Here is a 24,489-nt window from a genome sequence, read left to right on the forward strand (position 1 = left end):
TAAGAGAGCATTTTTTCCTGTAACAGCAAGACTAATTTTGCTGCCAGAAGAGATTAGCATCCACTGAAGGCACATATTGTATTGCCTGTTTTCCTAAGTGAAGTTCATTGTCTTGTTGGAGTCTGTAAAAACTGTATGGTCTTTGTCCCATGTAAAGCACTAGCTAATGTTCCCAATCTTGCTGCTCAAGCAGAGTATTGACGTTTGTGCTGCTCTGCTTGGATGTGCCTGTGGCTGTACTGTTTAACAAAGATCTCTACTAGAAACGTTGTTTGTCATCAATGAAAATTCAAGTAACCAGTAGCTCTTTCATTTAAGAGTATTGTCCTGTGGCTATTATCTCCTTGAAATGGTTTTGGTGATCATTCAGTGGTGGTAAAGATTTTATTTGCTATTGTGCACCTTTGCCACAGTTTTGTAATGATGTAGCCCCATTTGTCTGCTAATTCTATAGTGTACCTCTTTTAACAGAGTCTGAATGGGGACTGTTAGATTGCTGAGGATGAGTGCTGCCACCTTGAAAGGGTTTCTTGGTCTGCCAAAATATTTTACAGTCCTTGTATTAGTCATTTACTAGTCTCTTTGCTTTTTAGGTGTTTTGATGCATTACATGTTAAAATGTATAAATCTGTATTCTATTTTCCTTTCTAGTGGTTGGATAGCGGCATCCTTTTTTTTCAATACAAATGTCGGCTCGGCAGTGGTGATGTTGTTTCCAGCTATAATGTTTACACTTTGTGCTATTCTGATGGCCCTTACTCTTTTTCGGGTAAGTTGCAAGTGATTATATGACTTGTCTCTTGGAATTTTTGGTTACTGGACCAGCATAAAGTAATGTGGGAAAGAGGGGAAGTTTGCTTTTTTTTCTTCTCCAGAACGTGTAGTATCCGTTTATCTACACCTTCGACTACCATGACTTTCTAAAGCTGTCCTCAGAAAATGGGAGCAAAATGTGCTCATTTTGTCACATTCAGAAAGTTGAATTATACCCCTTTGTAAATGGATCCATACTTGCTTTGAGGAATATAGTTTACCAGTGTTGTCACTAATCGTCATTTCCAGCCTTCTTATTTTATGCAGTATACTTAAACATCCTTTGTCCTGCTCCTTGACAGGTTTGCACCCCTTATTTCATAGTTAATTGTTCTCTGTGTATTACAAATAATGGGAAAATAAGGCATCTTTGCCTTATTCTTCTAGGCAAACCTAATTCAGCAGACAAAATCCCCACAGTTTCACCCCTACTTCTGATCTTGTATGTTTCGTCCTTATTAATTCAATTACATTGTTTGGAAACACAAATTCAATCATTACCCTTTTCCAACTTACTCTATAAAATGCTTTCTGTGAATACAGGCTTACCAGTAGTGATGGCAATTTCTTTTTTATCCGCCATATATTTCTTAATCATCAGAGTTGTATTAATGTGGCCAAGTATCTGCTCCCCCTCTACAAATTCACTTTGAACTATATCTTTCATTTTTGTTAATAGTCTTGCTAGCTTTTTTGCCATTATAGACATGAATACGTTGTAGCCATGATTTAATACAGAAATGTGTCTGTACAAGGCAGAAACTGCAGGATGTTCTTCGTGCTTCACTATTGCAGTCATCACACTTTGATTATCTGCCTGCAGGTAGCCCTCAGTTGGCCCGAATATCAGAGACTTCGTATTTCTGCATCAGTTTCTCTCACTCCGGGACTGACACCAGGTCGTCAGGGGGTATAAAAACAGGCAGCCGATGCCATTATATCAGTCTTTCTTGCTGAGAAGCCGGAAGCAGAAGCAGTTTGCACAAGTGCCGGTCCGCCACTACCCGAGTTTTCGTTTCCCAATTGAATCATCCTGAAGTCTTCTAAAGCTAAGTACCCCATTGAGGATCCTTTTTTCTTGCTCTAACTGATGTCAGAAAAAGTTAACAATCGTCTCCCCTGTGGAAAGCAAATACCACACTGAGATTTCCATTCTTACTGCATCACCGGTTTAGGTCCAGACCACAACGTTCCTCTCTGTCGGTTTTGTGCTTTGTTCAATGCCCGAACTATTCATCGTTGGGCCCTTATTGTCGCTAAATACTTTCGCTCTCTATCTCTGCATTCCAAAATGACTTCAGTAAGCCGTCCGACTACCGATCTTCCAAAAAAAAAGTAAGGATAAAGACAGATCCAAAACTGCTGACGATGATTCTGTTAAGCTAGTCGCCAGTTTGCTGGTACTCAGTCAGCTGCTTTCACAGCCCCTGATGCCCACTTAGATGGTTTCAGAGTCCAGTATGCAGCGAGAGTCTTCTTTGACTATGGAACCTGCGGATGTCTCTACCTTGGATGGGTCCGGAGCCGCTGAGCAGGCACCGGCTTCTGAGGAAGTTCTTCGCATTACCGATACTTGACACAAACCAATAACTTCATTTGCGTCTTCAGTTTTGTCCAAAACTACCAAGTTTCTAAGGCCAAGACTACGAGCTGTGCCAAAAAAACGATGACCCAATCTCAAGCATCTGCTTCCTTGCCACAATCTCAAATGCTTAAAATGGCAGAAGACGTGATCATGCTGATTAGGGGAAGCCAGCCTTCCCCTGCTAAGAGAAAAAGGGACTTGTCCCCAGCAGCTTTAACTGACCAAGAGGTGGATGACTCTGACATTTCTGAATATGAAGTCATGCCTTTATCTGTTTATGAGGATTCAGATGCAGAGGAATCCATTCCCTCTGCTTCCCCTCCAGAGGATTTTTCTTTTGGTGAAACCCTTCATACTTTAAAAGAGCATTTCCAGTGGGAATGCCAGGATTATCCTCAGTCCAAAAAGAGACTCAGAATTTTTATATTTGCCACAACATAGACCCTTCACTATCCCTCCTGTTCTGGATGTTGGGGATGATGTCTTTGTGGAATCTAGTCTGACTCCTGATACTTTACCCCCTGCTCCAAGGAAACTAGGCAGGTACTACCTAATTCCTGACTCTCACAAATTTCTTTTCAAAAATCCTACTGCTGACCCAGAGGTCATTTCCCAAGGGCCTAAAGGTATAAAGGCAACTACAGCTAAGAATCCCACCCCTTCGGACAGGGATTCCTGAGCTTTTGACAGATGGGGTAAAAAAGTATACACCTCTGCAACTCTAGCCATTAGGGCATTGAATTGCCAGTTTCACATGCTGAAATACCAGCAACATATTATGGAACTTAAGCATAAATTATCTACCTTTACAAGCTGTGCAGAAAATAAAGAATTACAGGAGCTTATGCATTCTGCAAGCCTAGTCAGCAAGCATACCTTGCAATGTGGGTTTGGCGCCCTAGAAGCAACTTGCAGGGCAGCAGTCACTGGTTCTGTACTGAGAAGGCATGCTTGGCTTAAGGAACAGACCTTGCCTGACCATGTCAAATCAAAATTACTAGACACCCCTTTGAATAAAGACAGTTTGTTTGGCACCAAAGCAGAAGAGGTTCTAAAAAAGATGGAAGAAAAAGCTAAGTCTATGCAGTAGTCAAAGACTTTTTGCAGGTGCAGCCTCCAAGATTCAGTAGGCATTGCCCCTCGAAACATTGGACCTTTCCAGCCCCTCAAGGCTATGTCAAACTAGAACCAAGCGAAACAGATCCCCCCCCCAGTTTACAGTTTCTGGGTATGCAGAGATCTAAGCAGTGGAGTACCTCCATTTCTGAAACAGGGAGTGCTAAGCCACCCCCTTACGGAAAGAATTCACAATGACTTGTCAACCCCACTCCTCACCTCTATCCGATTGCTCGTGCCCCTAGGAGGAAAATGTGCCCACCATGCAAAAAACTGGACCTCCATCACCAAAGACCGATGGGTCCTCAACATTGTATCCCAGGAGTACAAATTTTACTTCCACACACTGCCAATCCTGAAAGGGTTCCAAGACCTTCCTCCAAACCAGTGGGCAGAGACACAAAACCAAGTTCAATCCCTGCTCTCCATAAGGGTAATTCAACCTTTTCCTGCAGGACAGATAGTTTAAGGGTTTTATTCCAGACTTTTCCTGGTACCCAGAAAAGAGGGCACTTGGCGCCCAATCCTAGATCTTTCCATTCTAAACACCTTCCTGGTGGTACCAAAATTCAAAATGCTCACCCTTCAGCAGTTTCTTCCTATGCTGTCCAAAGAGGCCTGGCTAGTCACCCTAGACCTAAAAGAAGCCTATCTGCACATCCCTATCAGGGAATCATGCAGGAAATATCTATGTTTCAGGGTAGGATCTATGCATTATCAGTTCTCTGCATTTCCCTTTGGCTTATCCACTGCTCCCAGAGTGTTCACAAAATGCCTGGCTCCAGCCATTGCCTATTGCAAACAGAGAAACATTCAGGTATACCCTTACTTGGACGATTGCCTGATTCAGGCAGTCAGGAAAAGCTGATGTAGCACCTGACATTTGTAAATAACCTTCTAACCTCCCTGGGGTACACTGTCAACGAAAATAAATCAAAACTAGTACCCAGTCAAAAGATTGTATTTCTGGGAGCAAACTTGGACACAGCCTCCCAGATGGCATTTCTTACTCCAGAAAAACAAGCCTAACAGGCTGCTTCACGCAAATGGCCACCAGAACCCAGCTATTTGCAAGGAAAATCCTGCAGGCTCTAGGGTTCATGGCCTCTTGCATTCTCCTAATTCCATATGCAAGACTGCATATTAGGAAACTTCAATGGTACTTAAAAAGTCTTTGGTGCCAACATTCTCAGGACCTGGAAACCACCATACCTATCATAGCTTGTCTAAGGACAGTGTTTCTTTGGTGAGCATCAGCATGCAACCACAACAAGGGGCTTCCCTTTACACAACTCCACGCCGCACAGACCCTAACCACCGATGCATCAGACTATGCCTGGGGGGCATATCTGGGAGACAAGTGTATTCAGGGCCACTGGAGCCCAAGTCAAAGTCATCTGCACATCACCCAAAAAGAGATGCTGGCTGTTCAGCATGCTCTGACATCTTTCAGATCCCTTCTTTCACCTGGACCCCTGCTAATAAAAACAGACAACACCACAGTTATGTGGTACATCAACAAGCAGGGGGAACCCACTCTGCAGGCTAGCCATGACACTGTGGAACACAGCATTGGACATGCAGATCCATCTGCAATCTCGATTCCTGCCAGACAAACAAAACTCTCTGGCAAATGACTTAAGTAGAAATCTCCTAAATCCACATGAGTGGCAATTAAATCTCAGCACTTTCAGCCTGTTAACCCAGAAATGGGGGATACCAGAGGTAGACCTTTTTGCCTCCCCCAACAATCACCAGATCAGCAAATTCTGCACCAGGACACCACACAGCAGAGCATGGAAAGTGGATGCCCTATCCTTCCATTGGGTCATCATCATTATCTTCTTTCTGCTGTTCTGTTAGGGGTCACCACAGTGGATCATCTGTTTCCATTTCTTTCTGTCCGCTGCATCTTGCTCTGTCACACCAACCACCTACATTTCCTCTCTCACCACATCCATAAACCTTATCTTAGGCCTTCCTCTTTTCCTGTTACCTGGTAGCTTCATCCTTAGCATCTTTTTCCCAACATACCCAGCATCCCTCCTCAGCACATGTCCAAACCAACGTAATCTTGCCTCTCTGGCTTTGTCTCCAAACCTTCCAACCTGGGCTGACCCTCTAATATACTTATTCCTAATCCTGTCCACCCTCGTCACACCCAGTGCAAATCTTAACATCTTTAACTCTGCCACAACCAGCTGTAACTCCTGCCTTTTTGTCAATGTCACTGTCTCCAACCCATATAACATAGCTGGTCTCACTACCCTCTTGTAGACCTTCCCTTTCACTCTTACTGGTACTCGTCTGTCACAAATCACTCCTGACACTCTTCTCCACCCAATCCATCCTGCCTGTACTCTCTTCTTCACCTCTCTTCCACACTCAACGTTAGTCTGAACTATTGATCCCAAGTATTTAAACTTATACACCTTCGCCACCTCTACTCCTTGCATCCTCACCATTCCTCTATCCTCCCTCTCATTCACACATATATCCTGTCTTAGTCCTGCTGACCTTCATTCCTCTTCTCTCCAGAGCATATCTCCATCTCTTCAGGGTCTCCTCCACCTGTTCCCTACTCTCACTACAGATCACAATGTCATCTGCAAACATCATAGTCCACAGGGACTCCTGTCTGATCTCGTCTGTCAACCTGTCCGTCACCATTGCAAATAAGAAAGGGCTCAGAGCTGATCCTTGATGTAATCCCACCTCCACCTTAAACGCATCCGTCACTCCCACCACAGACCTCACCACTGTCACACTACCCTCGTACATATCTTGTACCACTCTTACATACTTCTCTGACACTCCCAACTTCCTCATACAATACCACAACTCCTCTCTAGGCACCCTGTCATATGCTTTCTCTAAGTCTATAAAAACACAATGCAACTCCTTCTGACCTTCTCTGTACTTCTCCATCAACACTCTCAGAGCAAACATTGCATCTGTAGTGCTCTTTCCTGTCATGAAACCATACTGCTGATCACTAATCATCACGTCCCTTCCTAACCTAGCTTCCACAACTCTTTCCCATAACTTCATACTGTAATTGATCAATTTAATCCCTCTGTAGTTACTACAGCTCTGCACAGCACCCTTATTCTTAAAAATCGGTATCAAAACACTTTTTCTTCATTCCTCAGGCATCCTCTCACTTTCCAAAATTTCATTAAACAATCTGGTTAAAAACTCCACTGCCATTTCACCTAAACTCCTCCATGCTTCCACAGGTATGTCATCTCAACCAGCAGCATTTCCATTCTTCATCCTCTTCATAGCTATCCTTACTTCCTCCTTGCTAATCCATTGTACTTCATAATTCATTATCCCCACATCATCCAACCTTCTCATCCTCTTCATTCATCAACCCCTCAAAGTACTCTTTCCAGTGGGTAAACCTCTCAATTTATGCCTTTCCCCCTCTGCCTCTTCTTTCAAAAATACTATTCAAGATAAGACAGGACAGACCAACGGCAATCCTGATTGCTCCAGACTGGCCACACCAGCACTGGTACCCACACTAAGCCGCCTGTCACCGGTGCCACCGTGGCATCTACTTCAGATCCCCACCCTCCTCACTCAGCAGGAGGGACAGATCCTGCATCCGCAACTGCAAACCCTGAATGTTGCAGCCTGGCATATTCCTTGAATTCTCCCCCAGTGACCAGCCTAAGCAAGCAGGTACTGGACGTCATTCTGGAAGCCAGAAGACCCAGTGCAAAGAAATCCTATGCTGATAAGTGGAATAGGTATTGTTCCTGGATTCATTCTAAAGGAGCAGACACTGCTCTGCCCTCCTTACTTCTAATCCTGGATTACCTAGCAGATCTACTCCACAGAGGCCTTTCCTTCTCTTCCATTAAGATCCATGCCTCTGCCATCTTGGCTCATTACAACACTGAGCCACCTCTCTTCTCACACCCTCTCATCAAACAGTTCCTGAGAGGGGCCAACAATTTAAGGCCACCAAGGAGAGCACCCATCCCGGCTTGGGACCTTAACTTTGTACTGGAAAAGCTCATGCTCCCCCCTTTGAACCTGCAGCGTCAGTTGAGTTAAAATTCCTCTCTTGGAAAACAGCCTTGCTTCTGGCCATCACTTCAGCTAGAAGAGTGTCTGAGCTACAAGCGCTTATGGCTGTGGAACCCTTCATTATTTTTCATGCTGACAGGGTCTCCCTCAGAAGTAACCCTACTTTTATGCTTAAAGTGGTGTCCAGTGTAGCTCTCTACCAATCTATCCATTTGCCAACCTTCTTTCCCAATCCTCAAAATAAAGGGGAAAGGATCCTGCACTCTTTAGATGTGCACAGACAGCTCAGATTCTACCTTGACAGGACAAAGGCCTTCAGAAAATCTGACAAGCTACTACTCAGCTTTGCACCTGGGGCAGAGGGCAAGGCCATATCTAAACAAACTATTTCCAAATGGATAGCACACTATCTATTTCTGTTACAAACACCATGGGAAACCAGTCCCTCAGGAGGTCAGAACGCATTCCACCAGGGCAACCTGTACCTTTACAGCATTCCTCAGGGGAGTCCCTACCAGGGACATTCTGGAAGCTGCTACCTGGAGGTCTGTTCATACTTTCACCAAGCATTACCACTTGCCTATCTTTTCCAAATCCAGGGCGGGCTTTGCAACAGCAGTCCTGCAGGGCATACTAGCCAGCTCCAACTCTTCTTGATTACCGCCACCCATTCTTCAGCTTTGGGAATCAACCCAGGTGTCATGACTGCAACAGTGAAACATGAAGAACATAGTACAATTGTGTACACTTACCATAAATGTAGATGTTCGAGTGTATTCACTGTTGCAGTCCTGGTTTCCCACCCTCCAGCCCCCATCTCTCTCTCTCACTCTACTTCTCTAAATGTATTTACTCACCCCTTACAGGGCTATTGGTATTTACTTTTTACTGGTGGTGTTTTTTCCACCATAACTTAGCTCCCTATTTGGGGGCTGCTGACATTTGGTGCAAGAAAAACTGATGTAATTGCGTTGGTTGCCTGTTTTTATACACCTGACAACCTGACATCAGTCCTGGAGCGACAGCAACCGACACAGAAATACTAAGTCTCTGGTATTCGGGCTGACAGAGGGCTACCTGCAGGCAGATAACCCAAGTGTGATGACTGCAATACTGAATACACTCGAACATCTACATTTATGGTAAGGGTACACAACTGTACTCTCTTTCTCCTCTTTAAGTAAAACCACCACAACTGCATTCTTTTAAGATGAAGGTATCACCTCCCCTTTCAAGGACAGTATCAAATAATTTCTTCCATATCTTTATTAGGGTCCTGCCCAACTTCCTGTCTCCTTATGTATACCATCTGACCCTGTTGAGTCACCTCCTTAATATTTACAGTTAGCTGCTGTGCCTCTAACTCTACCACTTTGGCAAGCCCAGTTTTACCATGAAATTCTCAGTCAAAATCTTATAATGCTCACCCCATTTGTTTGCTTTATAAAAACTACAGTAAAACACCCAGGATACGTATGGCCCTTTACCATTTTCCTGTACTCGGTTCTTTGCTTGACTACTAGTACTCTACACATTTTGCTTCCTTAACCTCTGTACTAAATGTTATTGTGCTGTAAGGTTATTGTTATAAAATAACTGCTTAAGTGCCATCTCTCCACACTCATGCATATTGTAGAAATATTCACTGATGCTCTTTCTGGCACATCTCAATTGCTTTTGTTCATCATCAGTGAAGTTCTCTAAATTATTTTGTAATGCTTCAAGTTCTCATCAGCCCTTCCTGATGCTTTTTGTTCCCATTTCCCATATTTCTTTTTTCTATTTCAACTACATCTGTAAAGTCTCATTTCACTGCCTCCCAAGCACTATAGCTGTCGCATCTGACACATTTTCTATCTTTCTTGCTATTTCACAAATCTTATCTGTTGCTCCTTAAATGTCTGTCTTTTCAGTAAGTAAGTGGGGAAACGCCAGTACCTGTCTTATATTTCTCACTGTCTAGAGCCTTTATTCTAACCTTTATAGGTGCATGATTAGATATTGTAGTTGGATGTACCTCTTTTCCCTTATGTAAATGAGCATGTTCTTGTATTATGTGGTTTTTGTCCAATCTGGCTTAATTTCTGTACCTCTGAGAATGGTATGTAAATTACACTTGAGGTCCTAAGGATACTTCTACATTCTCCACCGGGAATAAATATATTTCTTAAAAATCTACCATGTCTAGTAATAGCCTCCCTCCTTGTGTGTCCTGACAAACCGTCATTGTTACTGACCACGTTCCAGTTTCCCTAAATAATTAGGATCCCTTGCTGAAAATTTATTATTTTCCCCCTTCATTCTTCTCAGTTCTGGGCAGCCACGGTGGTGCAGTGGTTAGCGTTGCCACCTCATATCAAGAGGTTCTCTGGTTCGATCTTCAGCTGGGGTGCCTTCTGTGCAGAGTCTGCATGTCCTCCCTGTGGCCGTGTGGGTTTCCTCCTGGTGCTCCGGTTTTCTCCCACATCCCAAAGACATGCTGTAGGTGGATTGGTCACTGAAAAAATGGCTCTAAGCATGAGTGCATGCATGTGTGTTCCTTCTGTGGAAGGTTGGGCGCCGGGCCGGCAACTCGACATCGTAAAAACTCCACTGACAATCATGAGCGGACAGGTGATCCACTGTGGTGACCCCTAACCGGGAAAAGCCAAAAAAAGAAGAAGATTCTTCTCAGTTCTAAAGCTACACTCTGACGTGGGGCATGTATGCCCTCCAAGGTAATTCTGCGTCCTTGCCATACCAAAAACCTTCCATGTCCATCCTTTTTTTTTTTTTTTTTCTTCTTTTTCATCTATTACTTAAGGAACTCCTTCCCTTTTTATGTCCCTGGTATTTAGCGAAATAACTCTCCCTTGAATCCCTTCTGTACCAAGCTCTCATGTTCACCCTTAAATAAATGAGTTTCTTGCAGCATTGTTTGCACCCCATTCTTCCATAAGAAAGATGACATTCTTTGCTGTTTAACTAGATCAGTAAGACCATTCACATTTCAAACTAATATAGACATGGAGGCATATCCAGATGTAGTCCATTTCTTTCTTTGTCGCTACATGACTTTTCTTTGATGCACAATCCTCTCCACAATCGCTTTAACATCCCATTCACTGAATAGCATTTCATTATTTCGCATTGTAAATACTGAAACCTTTTTTGTTGGGCACATGTTGAGCACATTATACTTTTCTTAATACCACATCACTCTCCCAGTCCCTCAAGTGCATACAAAAGTAAGTAATTATGTCCATATATTTTCTTTATAGTTTTGGGGCATGTAACCCATTATATGGCTACCAAAATGGGTGTTAACTTAGCTAAAACTTAGGTTTAGTCTGCTAATGCACATATATTTGCCTAATATACTTGTAGCAGAAGTAGAATTGCTACATAAAATCTATTCAGCCACTGTTTTCTCCCACCAAGTAAAGCAACCTGCATATTTCCCATTTATCTAATTGTTTTTAACTTGGCCCTTTTAATTTTTATCGTTTTATATTGTTGAACTTTTCTTTTTATTTTTGATTTACAAATTACAGCATTTTGACTACTTGAATATTTAGCATTAAGAATTATTTTCTATCTCCCACTCAGCATGGTCACTGAGAAGGCATTCTAGATAACGCATATCTTTTTTTCCTGTATCTGGTGCATGTTTTTATTAAGAATACCAGTAAGTGAAATGACCAGACATTTGCAAGCTCCTTCCAAGTCTTGTATTATTTTTTTACTGCACTTAGCTTCAAGCACTACAAAAGTATCTGTATTCTAAAACAGTAGAGAATCTTGCTGAAGAAGGTCTGTGACGTGAAGTCTAAGGGATGGCAGATAGCAGCTTTTGAGCAGGGAGTCTTACAATCTTTTTCTCGTCTCCAGATGGCAACCTATGAAATCTAAACATTAGATTGGCTTCAGGTTTGAATTTTTGAAGTTTACTGAGATAGACGTGTACAAATGGAGCAAGTAATCTGTTGCTGAAATAAGGGATTCTTTTGTATTTGCTGCAAGCAGCCAATCATCAGGATATGGGAACACCCAGAATCCTTTTATTAGAGAGGGGCTGCAACTACCAGCATACACTTGCCAAAACAACCTGAGTGTTGTGACCAAAGGGCAGGGATCAGAACTAGTAATGATTGGCTCCCACCCAGAAGCAGAGGAACCTTCTGGACTTTTGGAAATTTGATGTAGAGGTAAGCATCCAGAATGTCTGTTGAGCACATCCAGATGTTCTTCATCTCACATTGCTGCAGTCCTTACATATGGGTAGTCCGCTGTCCTCGGTCGGCCCGAATACCAAAGTATTAGGCTGACGTCGGTCATGGGCGCTCAGATCTGACATCAGAGCGTCAGGGTATAAAAGCGCATGACCGACGTCATATCCTCAGTCTTTTTTGCCGCATGGTCCGATGCAGAAGCAGCATTGCAAGTGCCGTTCGGCGTTCTGAAATTTTCGTATTCTGAGTTTCAGACCGAAACAAGTTGGGCTAAGTACCCCGTTGGGGAATATTTTTGTTTTTTCTTGCCTCAGTTATTTCCGGATGTCAGAAAAAGTGAATAATTGTATTTCTTGTGGGAAACAGATACCGCATAGGGATTATCACTCTCTTTGCATTCCTTGTTTGGGACCGGACCACGACGTAGTCGGGTGTCGGTTTTGTGCTAGGTTTAATAAGCGCACTATAAAAAGAAGGTTAGATTGTGCTAGGTTAGTCTTTGGTAAGCGGTGTAGTTATAATATGCCGTCGGATCCTCCGACGCCCGCTTCCACGAAGAAGCGCAAAGACAAATCCTTGAAACCTAGACAGGTTGATTCGTCCGTTTCGGCCGCCGGTCCTGCAGAAACTACAGTGGAGCAGGTGGATCCGGCTGAAATTTCTGTTGAGTCTCAGGGGGAAACTTTGATTTTGCAGGATGTGGCCTCACAGGAGTCAGGTCAAGCTGAAGGGGCCTCTCAGGTTACTGTTCTCCCTTCTATGCCTAAGGTGGTTAGGCCTTCTGCTACTATTTCTAAGGCTTCCTCTAAGGGCAGGTCTGTTTTGCCTTCCTCTGGTGTCCCTCCAGGTACTTCAGGGTCTGTGCCTAACAGACACATGCTTAAAATGGCAGAAGATTTGATTACTTTAATTAGAGGTTCTATGCCCTCCTGATAAGAGGCCCAGGGTGGAGCCAGAGTTGGAAAGTTTGGATCAGGCCTCAGATGACTCAGACTCTTCTGCTGAAGATATTCAAGATTTTCCCCCTTATTCGGATTCTGATGCAGAGGATTCCACTCCTTCTGCTTCTCCTCCAGAGGATTTTTCATTTTCAGAAACTCTGCATTCCATGAGGGAGCATTTTAAGTGGGAAGGACAGGATTTCTCTGATTCACGGAAGAGGCTTAGGGAATTCTTGTTTTACCACAGCATAGACCCTTGGCTATACCTCCTGTTTTGGATGTTGTTCAAGATGTTTTCTCGGAGGCTTCCCTTAATCCGGATTCTTTGCCTCCTGCCAGTTAAACCGACAGGTATTACAGGGTGCCTGAGGCTCATAAATATCTGTATAAGAGTCCTAGGGCGGACCCAGAAACTATTAGTCAGGGGCCTAAGGGTGTCAGAGCTTCTGTTGTAAAGAATCCAGTTCCTCTAGATAAGGAAGCTAGAGCTTTGGATAGATGGGGTAAGAAGGTGTATACCTCTTCTACTTTAGCAATGAGGGCTTTAAATTGCCAGTTTCATATGTTGAAATATCAGAATTTCCTCCTTTCTCAGCTAAAATCTAAAGTGGATGCTTTGGCAGAGGGCATAGAGTGTAAAGAATTGCAGGATTTAGTACATGTCTCTGAACAGGTGGGTAAGCATTCTTTGCAGTGTGGTTTTGATGCTGTACAGGCCTCTTCTAGGGTGGCTGCCACTGGTTCAGTTCTTCGTAGGCACGCCTGGCTTAAGGATCAGAATTTGTCCGAGCATGTTAAAACTAGAATTCTGGATGCCCTTTACAGTCTGAAGTTTTGTTTGGTCCCCTGTGGAGTCGGTTTTGAAGAAAATGGAAGACAAGGCTAAGTCCATGCACACTGTTAAAGATTTTTGCAGGTGCAACCTCCAAAGTTTAGTAGAAATTGGCCTACTAAGGGGTGGACCTACCCTTCTTCTGATTCTCAGTCTAGGGGTAGATCTAGGCGTGGCAGGGCAGAGCTCACAGTACATTCAGGCCTAGAACTTGGAGTTCACCTGCACAATCTGCAGGTGAGGGCAGGGGCCAGTCCTTTCGTAAACAGGCCCAATGACCTGCATTTTCAGATGCCAGATTCTTCTTCCCTGGCAGCTCCTTTGGGAGGAAAGTTAGCAATCTTCAAGCAAAACTGGCTTTTAGTCACCCAGGACAAATGGGTATTGGACATTATAAACCGAGGCTACAAGTTCTATTTCCATACATTGCCTCCTTTCAAAGGCATGCCAGACGTTCCTCCTCGGCAAAGAATAGAGGCTCACAAGCAGATTTCTTTACTTCTTCAAATAGGAGCTATACAGCCAGTTCCTCTGTCAGAAGTGGGACTAGGATTTTATTCTCGCCTGTTTCTAGTACCAAAGAAAGGGAACACGTGGAGACCAATTTTGGATTTATCTATCCTCAACACTTATCTGGACATTCCGAAGTTCAAAATGCTGACGTTACAACAGCTTTTACCTCTGTTGGGAAAAGTTCACTGGATGGTAACTCTGGATCTCAAAGAGGCTTATCTTCATGTTCCTATCAGGCCCAGTTGCAGGAGGTACCTGCGTTTTGGCTGGAAATTTACATTATCAGTTCTCTGCATTGCCCTTTGGCTTATCTACTGCCCAGAGTGTTCACAAAGGTTCTGGCTCCAGTGATAGCCTTTTCAAGGTAAAGAGGAATACAGATTTATCCTTATTTGGACGATTGCCTGATTATCGCACAACACAAAGACGAACTTCTGCATCATCTACAGTATGTGATGGTAGTGTTAAGATGCCTAGGGTATTCTGTGAACGAAACAAAGTCCAGTCTAGTACCCTCTCAGGACATGTGCTTTCTGGGTGTGAGACTGAATACAGCTTCCCAGATGGCCTTTTTGACCCCGGACAAACAAAGAAGCCTTTCTCTTTATTTCCATCAAATGTCTCTACAGTCCAGGCTGACTGCAAGGACAGTCCTTCAAGCCTTGGGGTTCATGGCATCTTGTATTCTGGTGCTTCCCAATGCCAAACTGCATATGAGGAAGCTTCAATGGTATCTCAAAAATGTATGGACACAACACTGCCAAGATCTAGACACTGTCATTCAGATAATACTTTGCATTCGGAAATAATTTTTGTGGTGGGCTCAGGAATGTCACCTAAACAAGGGACTCTCTGTGACCCGACCAGAGGCGAGTCAGATTCTAACGACAGATGCCTCGGACAAGGCTTGGGGAGCACACCTCAATGGAAAATGGGTGCAAGACACGTGGCCTGTCAGACTTCAACATTTGCATATCAACTTGAAGGAGATGTTAGCAGTCCAATTTGCATTGATGGCTTTCAAGGATTTACTTCACCCAGGACAGGTGTTGATTCAAACAGACAACACTACTGTCATGTGGTACATCAACAAGCAAGGGGAACCCATTCGTACCCTCTTTGCAGGCAAGCGATGATTTTGTGGGAGACTGCTCTCAGTTTACACCTCAATCTTCAGGCAAGGTTTCTACCAGGAGCACAGAACTCCTTAGCGGATGTGTTGAGCAGACAAATTGTGGATCCTCACGAGTGGAAACTGGATCCTCATGTGTTTCAAAAGTTGACAGTGTTATGGGGGACTCCAGACATAGATCTGTTCGCTTCTCCACTAAATAACCAGTTGCCAAAGTTTTGCACAAAAATGTTTCATCCCACAGCTTGGAAGGTGGATGCTCTATCATTCAGTTGGAGCAATCTTCATGTCTATGCCTTTCCACCTCTGCCTCTCATTCCCAAGGTACTCCTGAAGGCCAGAATAGACAAGCCATCCATGATTCTGATAGCCGGATTGGCCTCGACAGCACTGGTACCCACTACTGAGGAGTTTGGTACAGGGAGCCTCCATGGCCTCTGCCTTTGATTCCGCATCTTTTGTCTCAGGAGGGCAATCACTTCCTCAATGTCAAGATTCAGTCTCTGCATCTCACAGCCTGGCATATTCTGCTTTAGACCCTGGAGGGTCTCAGCTTCCACAACAAGTTTTGAATGTTATTTTGGAGGCCAGAAGGCCTAGTACAAGGAAAGTTTACGCTGATAAATGGAGGAGATTTTTCTTTGGAGCAAAGCGAAGGACTTTGATGTTTCCAAGCCTGATTTAAGTGTTTCTCTTCAATATCTTACTGAGTTATTGGACAAGGGTTTGTCTTTCTCCTCGATAAAGGTTCATGCTGCAGCCATTTCTGCTCACTATGACTGTGACCCTCCTTTATTTTCCCATCCTTTGTTTAAGCAATTTCTTAGAGGGGCAAAGAACATAAGACCCCACGTAGAGCTCCTACTCCTGCTTGGGATCTCAATTTTGTGTTGGAAAAGCTTACTCTACAACCTTTTGAGCCTGCAGCTACTGCCGAGTTAAAGTATTTATCATGGAAGACTGCTTTTTTTGTTGGCCATTACCTCTGCAAGAAGGGTTTCTGAATTACAGGCCCTTATGGCAGTGGAACCTTTCCTGATTTTTCATAAGGATAGGGTATCTTTGCGTACTAATCCTTCCTTTATGCCTAAAGTGGTTTCTAGTGTGGCCTTGAACCAAACTATTCATTTGCCTACTTTTATGCAAACCCCCAAAATAAAGGGGAGAAGATTTTGCATACTTTGGATATTCACAGGCAGTTACGTTATTATTTGAGCAGAACCAAGGGGTTCAGGCAGTCTCAGCAGTTGTTTGTTTCTTTTGCTTTGGGTTCTCAGGGAAAACCTGTTTCAAAACAAACTATTTCTAAATGGATTGGGTTTTGTATTTCTTTCTGTTATTCCCATCATGGTAAGGAGATTCCGCTGGAATCAGACCTCATTCCACTAGAGCTACTGCCACTTCTACTGCCTTTCTAAGGGGTAGCTACAAAGATATTTTGGAAGCAGCCACTTGGAGTTCAGTACATACTTTTTCCAAGCATTACCACCTTCCTCTTTATTCTAAGTCTAGGGCTGGATTTGCCACTGCAGTATTACAGGGCATTTTAGCAGCCCCTAATGCTTTATGATTTTGCCATCCTCCCTTTACCTCTGCTTTGGGATTCTACCCATATGTAAGGACTGCAGCAATGTGAGATGAAGAACATAGTACAGTTTTGTACCTACCATAAATGTAGATGTTCGAAGATCCACATTGCTGCAGTCCAATTTACCCTCCCTCCTTCCCCTCTGTAGTTTGGCATGGTTTTATGGTTTGGGTGATGGTTGTTGTTGGGCATATTTTTGGGAGGTATCCTGTTTTTGGGCTGTGGCCTTTCTTTTTAGGGCCTTCTGACATCTGGGGCAAGAAAAGACTGAGGATATGACGTCGGTCATGCGCTTTTATACCCTGACGCTCTGATGTCAGATCTGAGCGCCCATGACCGATGTCAGCCTAATACTTTGGTATTCGGGCCGACCGAGGACAGCGGACTACCCATATGTAAGGACTGCAGCAATGTGGATCTTCGAACATCTACATTTATGGTAGGTACAAAACTGTACTTTTCATTCCTGTAGATATGGAAGAATGGCATGCACCATGACCATCTGGAATTTTGTCTTGACTGTTGAGCACATCCAGTTTCATTCCTGTAGATATGGAAGAATGGCATGCACCATGACCATCTGGAATTTTGTCTTGACTGTTGAGCACATCCAGTTTCATTCCTGTAGATATGGAAGAATGGCATGCACCATGACCATCTGGAATTTTGTCTGGGCTGCTGAGCACATCCAGTTTCATTCCTGTAGATATGGATGAATGGCATGCACCATGATCATCTGGAATTTTGTCTTGACTGTTGAGCACATCCAGTTTCATTCCTGTAGATATGGAAGAATGGCATGCACCATGACCATCTGGAATTTTGTCTTGACTGTTGAGCACATCCAGTTTCATTCCTGTAGATATGGAAGAATGGCATGCACCATGACCATCTGGAATTTTGTCTTGACTGTTGAGCACATCCAGTTTCATTCCTGTAGATATGGAAGAATGGCATGCACCATGACCATCTGGAATTTTGTCTGGGCTGCTGAGCACATCCAGTTTCATTCCTGTAGATATGGATGAATGGCATGCACCATGATCATCTGGAATTTTGTCTTGACTGTTGAGCACATCCAGTTTCATTCCTGTAGATATGGAAGAATGGCATGCACCATGACCATCTGGAATTTTGTCTTGACTGTTGAGCACAGCCAGTTTCATTCCTGTAGATATGGAAGAATGGCATGCACCATGACCATCTGGAATTTTGTCTTGACATAGAGACTTAGTCCACTGAATTCCCATGTTTTCTTTAGAACTAAAAGGGATGCATCTGAGGAGGAGTCAAAGAAACGACATTGCGACTTTTTGAACCAGCGCTCTTTACTATCTTTGAGGGGGTTTCAAAGCCTACTCTTATTGCATACAACATTTTTCCTTCCTGCTGGCTGCTCAATGAGATCTCTCTCTTACTTTAGGCAAAAGAGAAATTATCCAACATAAGAGGCATTAATGAAGAGCACTTTGCAAAGTCACACAAGTGCAACCAGGCATTATGGCACATAGTGATTCTGTTGCCTTATGCTGTAGCTGTAAAGCAGTCTCATGGACAAATTACTAATAGACAACAGATTTCATCAGTTTCGTGGTATCTAGTGTCAGGGATCTCCTGAGGGAGTCTAAGGTTTGTTAAGCTCGATCCTTCTGGAGCATGTCATTTCATAAATGTAATTTAATGCCCTTAGGGAAAAAGTTTCTGGGTTGTTGACCCTGATGTCCTTCAAGGATGCATCTGCAGTCATAACATATGGGTTGTCCTGCCTCAGGCAGCCCTTCGATCGGCCGGATTCCAAAGTCTGGGTCTGGCCTCGGCTGATGTCGCACTTTCCCTGACGTCAGAGCGTCTGGGGTATAAAAGCATCAGCCAACGCCATTTTCCTCAGTCTTTCTTGCCACGCGGTGCCCGAAGCAGAAGCTGTTCGCAAGTGCCGGTCAGTCAGATCCATTGAATTCAGCTACCGAAGACTTCGAAAAAAGCTAAGTACCCCGTTGGGGACTCTTTCTTGCCTCAGCCAATGTCAGACAAAGTAAATAATTGTTTAACTTGTGGGAAACAAATACCTCATAAGGATGTCCACTCCTATTGCCTTACTTGCTTAGGCCCAGACCACGACGTATCGTCCTGTTTAGCCTGTGCTTCCTTCAACCGACGAACTCTTAGACGTCGGTCGGAGTTTGCAGAGGAATTCTTTGGAGCCGCTTTTGCTTATAAAATGCCGTCGGAAACTCCGACTACGCATATGGTGAAAAAACGCAAGGAAAAGGACCAACACTCGCAGCCCGCGGTTTCGGCTGAAACCACGGCTTTGCCTACCGCGAGTGTCTCGGTTTCGGCTGAAACCGAGTCCTCGGAAATTCGTTCTTCCAAAACCATTCTTCTGACCACCGAGGCCCGGGAAGCCCCGGCTGAATCGGCTACAGAACTTCCTACCGAAACCAGTGTTCAGGAAATGTCCGACACTATAACTTTGGACATTTCTACTCCTGCACGTGGGGCAGCTAGGCCCCCTGCTTCCATGTCCATTAAGGCCTTCTCTAGGGCTAAGGCTGCCAAACTATCTAAAGCTTTGCCTCCCAAAACTACCTCTCAGAGGCCTTCCTCAAGTTCACAGATCCTCAGCCTTGCTGAGGACCTTATTTCCTTAATTTGGGGCTCACAACCTCACCCAGACAGGGCCTCTCACCCTCCTCCGGACAAAAGGCCCAGGACTGACCCATCTGATCCACACTCTTCAGATGATTCCACGGATGGGTCTGAATTGTCAGACCACCAGGAAGGGGCTTACTCGCCTTATGAGGATTCAGATGCTGAGGAATCTATCCCTTCGGCCTCCCCTCCTGAAGAGTTTTCATTTGGTGAGACTCTGCACTCCATGAGAGAGCATTTTCAATGGCAAGGTCAGGATTTCTCTGATTCTAGAAAAAGATTAAGGACCTTTTTGCATTTGCCTCAACATAGGCCCTTAGCTATACCTCCTGTTCTGAATGTTATTGATGATCTGTACAATGATGTCAGTACGGCCCCTGATACTCTCCCTCCGGCCCCTGCCAAGCCTGACAGATACTACAGGGTCCCGGATTCTCATTTCCATCTGTATAAGGCCCACAGACCCAGAAACTATTTCTCAAGGCCCTAAAGGGGTTGCGGCCGCTACTGCCAAAAATCCTCTACCCTCTGAAAGAGAGTCTAGAGCTTTAGAGAGATGGGGAAAGAAGGTGTATACTTCTGCAACTCTTTCTGTCAGGGCATTAAACTGTCAATTTCATATGATACAGTACCAAGAGTATTTGTTAGATGAACTGAATAAGAAACTTTCTTCTCCTGAACCCCTAGACCGTAAATCCCTTCAGGATTTGGTGCACAATTCACAACAGGTTAGTAATCATTTTTTAAAATGTGGCTATGATGCACTGGAGGCTTCACTTAGATCAGCTATGACTGGGGCAGTTATTCGAAGGCATGCCTGGCTGAAGGAACAAACTTTGCCAGACCATGTTAAAGCTAAACTCCTGGATGCTCCAATGGAGAAACAACATTTATTTGGCTCCTCTGCTCAGGAGATTTTAAAAAAGGTTGAAGAAAAGGCAAAATCTGTGCAAACAGGTAAAGATTTCCTACAAGTACAACCACTGAGATTCAGCAGAAACTGGCCTACTAAGAATTGGTCCTTTCCAGACTCGGACAGAGCCCAGAGAGGCAGGAACAGGCGCCCCAGAGGCAGAGGTCAATCGAAGGGCTCCTATAGAGGCCGGCAGTGGCAGCCTGCCAACCAGAGAAGTAGTGCAACAGCAGCAACAACTACCACTACACCAGGACAGGCTCAATGACTTAACTCTGATTCCGCCTACCAGGGATCAACTGGAAGCACCCTTGGGCGGAAAGCTGGCTTTATTCTCAAAAAACTGGCATTATATCACAAAGGATACATGGACACTGCAAATAATAGACAAAGGATACAGGATGTCCTTCAAGGATGCATCTGCAGTCATAACATATGGGTTGTCCTGCCTCAGGCAGCCCTTCGGTCGGCCGGATTCAAAAGTCTGGGTCTGGCCTCGGCTGATGTCGCACTTTCCCCGACGTCAGAGCTTCTGGGGTATAAAGGCATCAGCCGACACCATTTTCCTTAGTCTTTCTTGCCGCGTGGTGCCTGAAGCAGAAGCTGTTCGCAAGTGCCGGTCGGTCAGATCCAGAGATTTCAGCTACCGAAGACTTCGAAAAAAGCTAAGTACCCCGTTGGGGACTCTTTCTTGCCTCAGCCGATGTCAGACAAAGTAAATAATTGTTTAACTTGTGGGAAACAAATACCTCATAAGGATTTCCATTCTTACTGCCTTCCTTGCTTAGGCCCAGACCACGACGTATCAGCTTGTTTAGCCTGTTCCTCCTTCAACCGACGGACTCTTAGACGTCGGTCAGAGTTTGCAGAAGAGTTTTTCGGATCCGCTTTTGCATATAAAATGCCGTCGGAGACTCCGACTTCGCATATGGCCAAAAAATGCAGGGAAAAGGACCAACACTCGCGGCCCGCGGTTTCGGCTGAAACCACAGTTAGGCCTACCGCAAGTGTCTCGGTTTCGGCTGAAACCGAGTCCTCGGTTCTTACTTCTACCGAAATCATACCTCCGACAACCGAGGCCAGCGAGGCCCCGGCTGAGTCGGCTTCAGAAATCCCTACCGAAGCTAGTGCTCAAGAATTGTCCGACACCATTCCATTGGACATTTCTACACCTGCGCGTGGGGCAGCTAGGCCCCCTGCTTCTATGTCTATTAAGGCCTTCTCCAGGGCTAAAGCTGCCAAAGTTTCAAAAGCTTTACCTGCCAAATCTACTTCTCAGAGGCCTTCCTCAAGCTTTCAGATTCTCAGTCTTGCTGAGGACCTTATATCCTTCATTAGGGGTTCCCAACCTCACCCAGACAGGGCCTCCCAACCTCCACCTGACAAAAGGCCTAGGACTGAACCCTCTGATCCTCTCTCCTCTGATTACTCCTCGGATGGATCTGATTTGTCAGACCATCAGGAAGGGGCCTATTCGCCTTATGAGGATTCAGATGCAGAAGACTCTATTCCTTCGGCCTCCCCTCCTGAAGAATTTTCCTTTGGGGAGACTTTGCACTCAATGAGGGAACACTTTCAATGGCAGGGTCAGGATTTTTCTGATTCTAGAAAAAGATTAAGGACTTTTTTACATTTGCCCCAGCATAGGCCCTTAGCCATACCACCTGTACTAACTGTAATTGATGATGTGTATAATGATGTCAGTTCTGCCCCTGATTCTCTTCCCCCGGCCCCTGCAAAACCTGACAGATATTACAGGGTCCCGGATTCTCACTTCCACCTGTACAAAGCCCATGCTGCAGACCCAGAAACTATTTCTTAGGGCCCAAAAGATGTTGCAGCTGCCACTGCCAAAAATCCCCTACCCTCTGAAAGAGAGTCAAGAGCATTAGAGAGATGGGGTAAAAAAGGTTTATAAATCTGCTACTCTTTCTGCCAGGGCATTAAACTGTCAATTCCATATGATACAGTACCAAGAATATTTGTTAGATCAGCTGAATAAAAAGCTTTCTTCTCCTGAACCTTTAGACCGTAAATCCCTTCAGGATTTGGTACACAACTCTCAGCAGGTCAGTAATCATTTCTTAAAATGTGTCTATGATGCACTGGAGGCTTCATTTAGATCAGCTATGGCTGGGGCAGTAATTCGTAGGCATGCCTGGCTAAAAGAGCAATCCTTGCCAGACCATGTCAAGGCTAAACTCCTAGATGCTCCAATGGAGAAACAAAGTTTATTTGGCTCCCCTGCACAGGAGATTCTAAAGAAAGTGGAAGAAAAAGCAAAATCTGTGCAAACAGTAAAGGAATTTCTGCAGGTTCAACCTCCGAGGTTCAACAGAAACTGGCCTTCAAAGAATTGGTCCTTTCCAGACACCTCCAGAGCACAGAGGGGCAGGAATAGACGCCCAAGAGGCAGAGGTCAATCAAAGGGTGCCTACAGGGGTCGTCAGTGGTAGCCTGCCAACCAGAGGAGTAGTGCCACAGCGGCAACTACAACCACTACCACAGGACAGACACAATGACTTGACTCTGATTCCGCCTACCAGGGAACAACTGGAAGCTCCCTTGGGCGGAAAGCTGGCTTTATTCTCAAAAAACTGGCATTGCATTACAAAGGACACATGGACATTGCAAACAATAGACAAAGGATACAGGTTTCACTTCCACACTTTACCAAAAAGGAGCGGAATGCCAAACCTTCCACCAAACCAGAAGCCAGAGGCTTTAAGACAAATCAACAATTTACTTCAGATGAAAGCGATAGAAAGGGTACCATCTATGGAACAAGGCCAAGGATTTTACTCCAGACTATTCCTTGTACCAAGAAAAGAAACCCAATGGAGGCCTATTCTCGACTTGTCTGCACTGAACACATATCTCATTGTGCCAAAATTCAAAATGCTGACCCTACAGCAACTTCTTCCCATGTTGGGCAAGGAGTCTTGGCTGGTGACTCTAGATCTCAAGGAGGCATACCTTCACGTCCCTATCCGACCAGATTGCAGAAGACACCTCAGATTTCTTGCAGGATCAGAGCATTATCAATTCTCAGCATTGCCCTTTGGCTTATCTACTGCACCCAGAGTATTCACGAAATGCCTGGCATCAGTAATTGCACATTGCAGGCTTCAGGGAATTCAAATCTACCCATACCTGGACGACTGCCTTATACAAGCGGACAACAAGACAAAATTGATAAAGGATTTGGCCTATGTCATACACCTGTTACAGGCCTTGGGATACACAGTCAACATACAAAAGTCAAGATTAGTGCCATCCCAAAGGATAACCTTTTTGGGTGCGGATCTGGACACAATAACTCAGATGGCTTTTCTCACAGAAGAAAAACAAAAGCAACTTCCAGATTACTTCATGACTTTGACAAGACAAGCTCAGCTTACTGCAAGGAAAGTCCTGCAGGCCCTGGGTTACATGGCATCCTGCATAATCTTGATCCCGCATGCCAGGCTGCATATGAGGAAATTACAATGGTACCTAAGGAATGTATGGTTTCAACACAGGCACAGTCTAGAAACCATGATACCAATCATTCCATGCCTTCAAAAGGAATTCCTGTGGTGGGCTCAGGCCTGCCAGTCCAACAGAGGGTTGCCTTTCAACAAACCACAACCAAGGCAGACCATCACCACGGATGCCTCAGACCTAGGATGGGGAGCACACATGGAGGACAAATGTATCCAAGGCCTATGGTCTCAAGACCAGCTAAACTTGCACATAAACCAAAAGGAGATGCTGGCAGTGAAGCATGCAATCGAGGCATTCAAATCATTCCTCCAGCAAGGACATCTGCTGATAAGGACAGACAACACCACGGTCATGTGATGCATAAACAAACAGGGAGGCACGCATTCCTACCCTCTATGCCGGATGGCAATGGATCTGTGGAACCTAGGCCTGAATCTCAATATCCAGCTGCAGGCCAAATTCGTACCAGGAAAAGAGAATTCACTAGCAGACAGCTTAAGCAGGACTACCGCGGATGCTCACGAATGGATGCTGCATCCAGACATCTTCAAACTCATAACAAAGAAATGGGGAATGCCAGAGATAGACCTGTTCGCCTCCCCTCTCAACCACCAACTGAAGAAATTCTGCTCAAGGACATACCACCCACAAGCCTGGAGGCTGGAC

At 44.6% G+C, this 24,489-nt stretch overlaps 1 protein-coding gene across 1 annotated transcript in view; it reads left to right on the forward strand.

The window, feature by feature from the left end:
- SCAMP4 (secretory carrier membrane protein 4) overlaps positions 1-24,489 on the forward strand; it is a 588,202-nt gene that overhangs the window by 542,288 nt on the left and 21,425 nt on the right. The window contains exon 6 of the mRNA XM_044053975.1: positions 652-769. Coding sequence (XP_043909910.1) covers positions 652-769 — 118 coding nt within the window. The remainder of the gene's footprint in view (positions 1-651; positions 770-24,489) is intronic.

Source organism: Protopterus annectens, chromosome 13.part0 (assembly GCF_019279795.1).
Source record: "Protopterus annectens isolate FY-2018-M chromosome 13.part0, PAN1.0, whole genome shotgun sequence".
NCBI classification, from domain to species: domain Eukaryota; kingdom Metazoa; phylum Chordata; order Ceratodontiformes; family Protopteridae; genus Protopterus; species Protopterus annectens.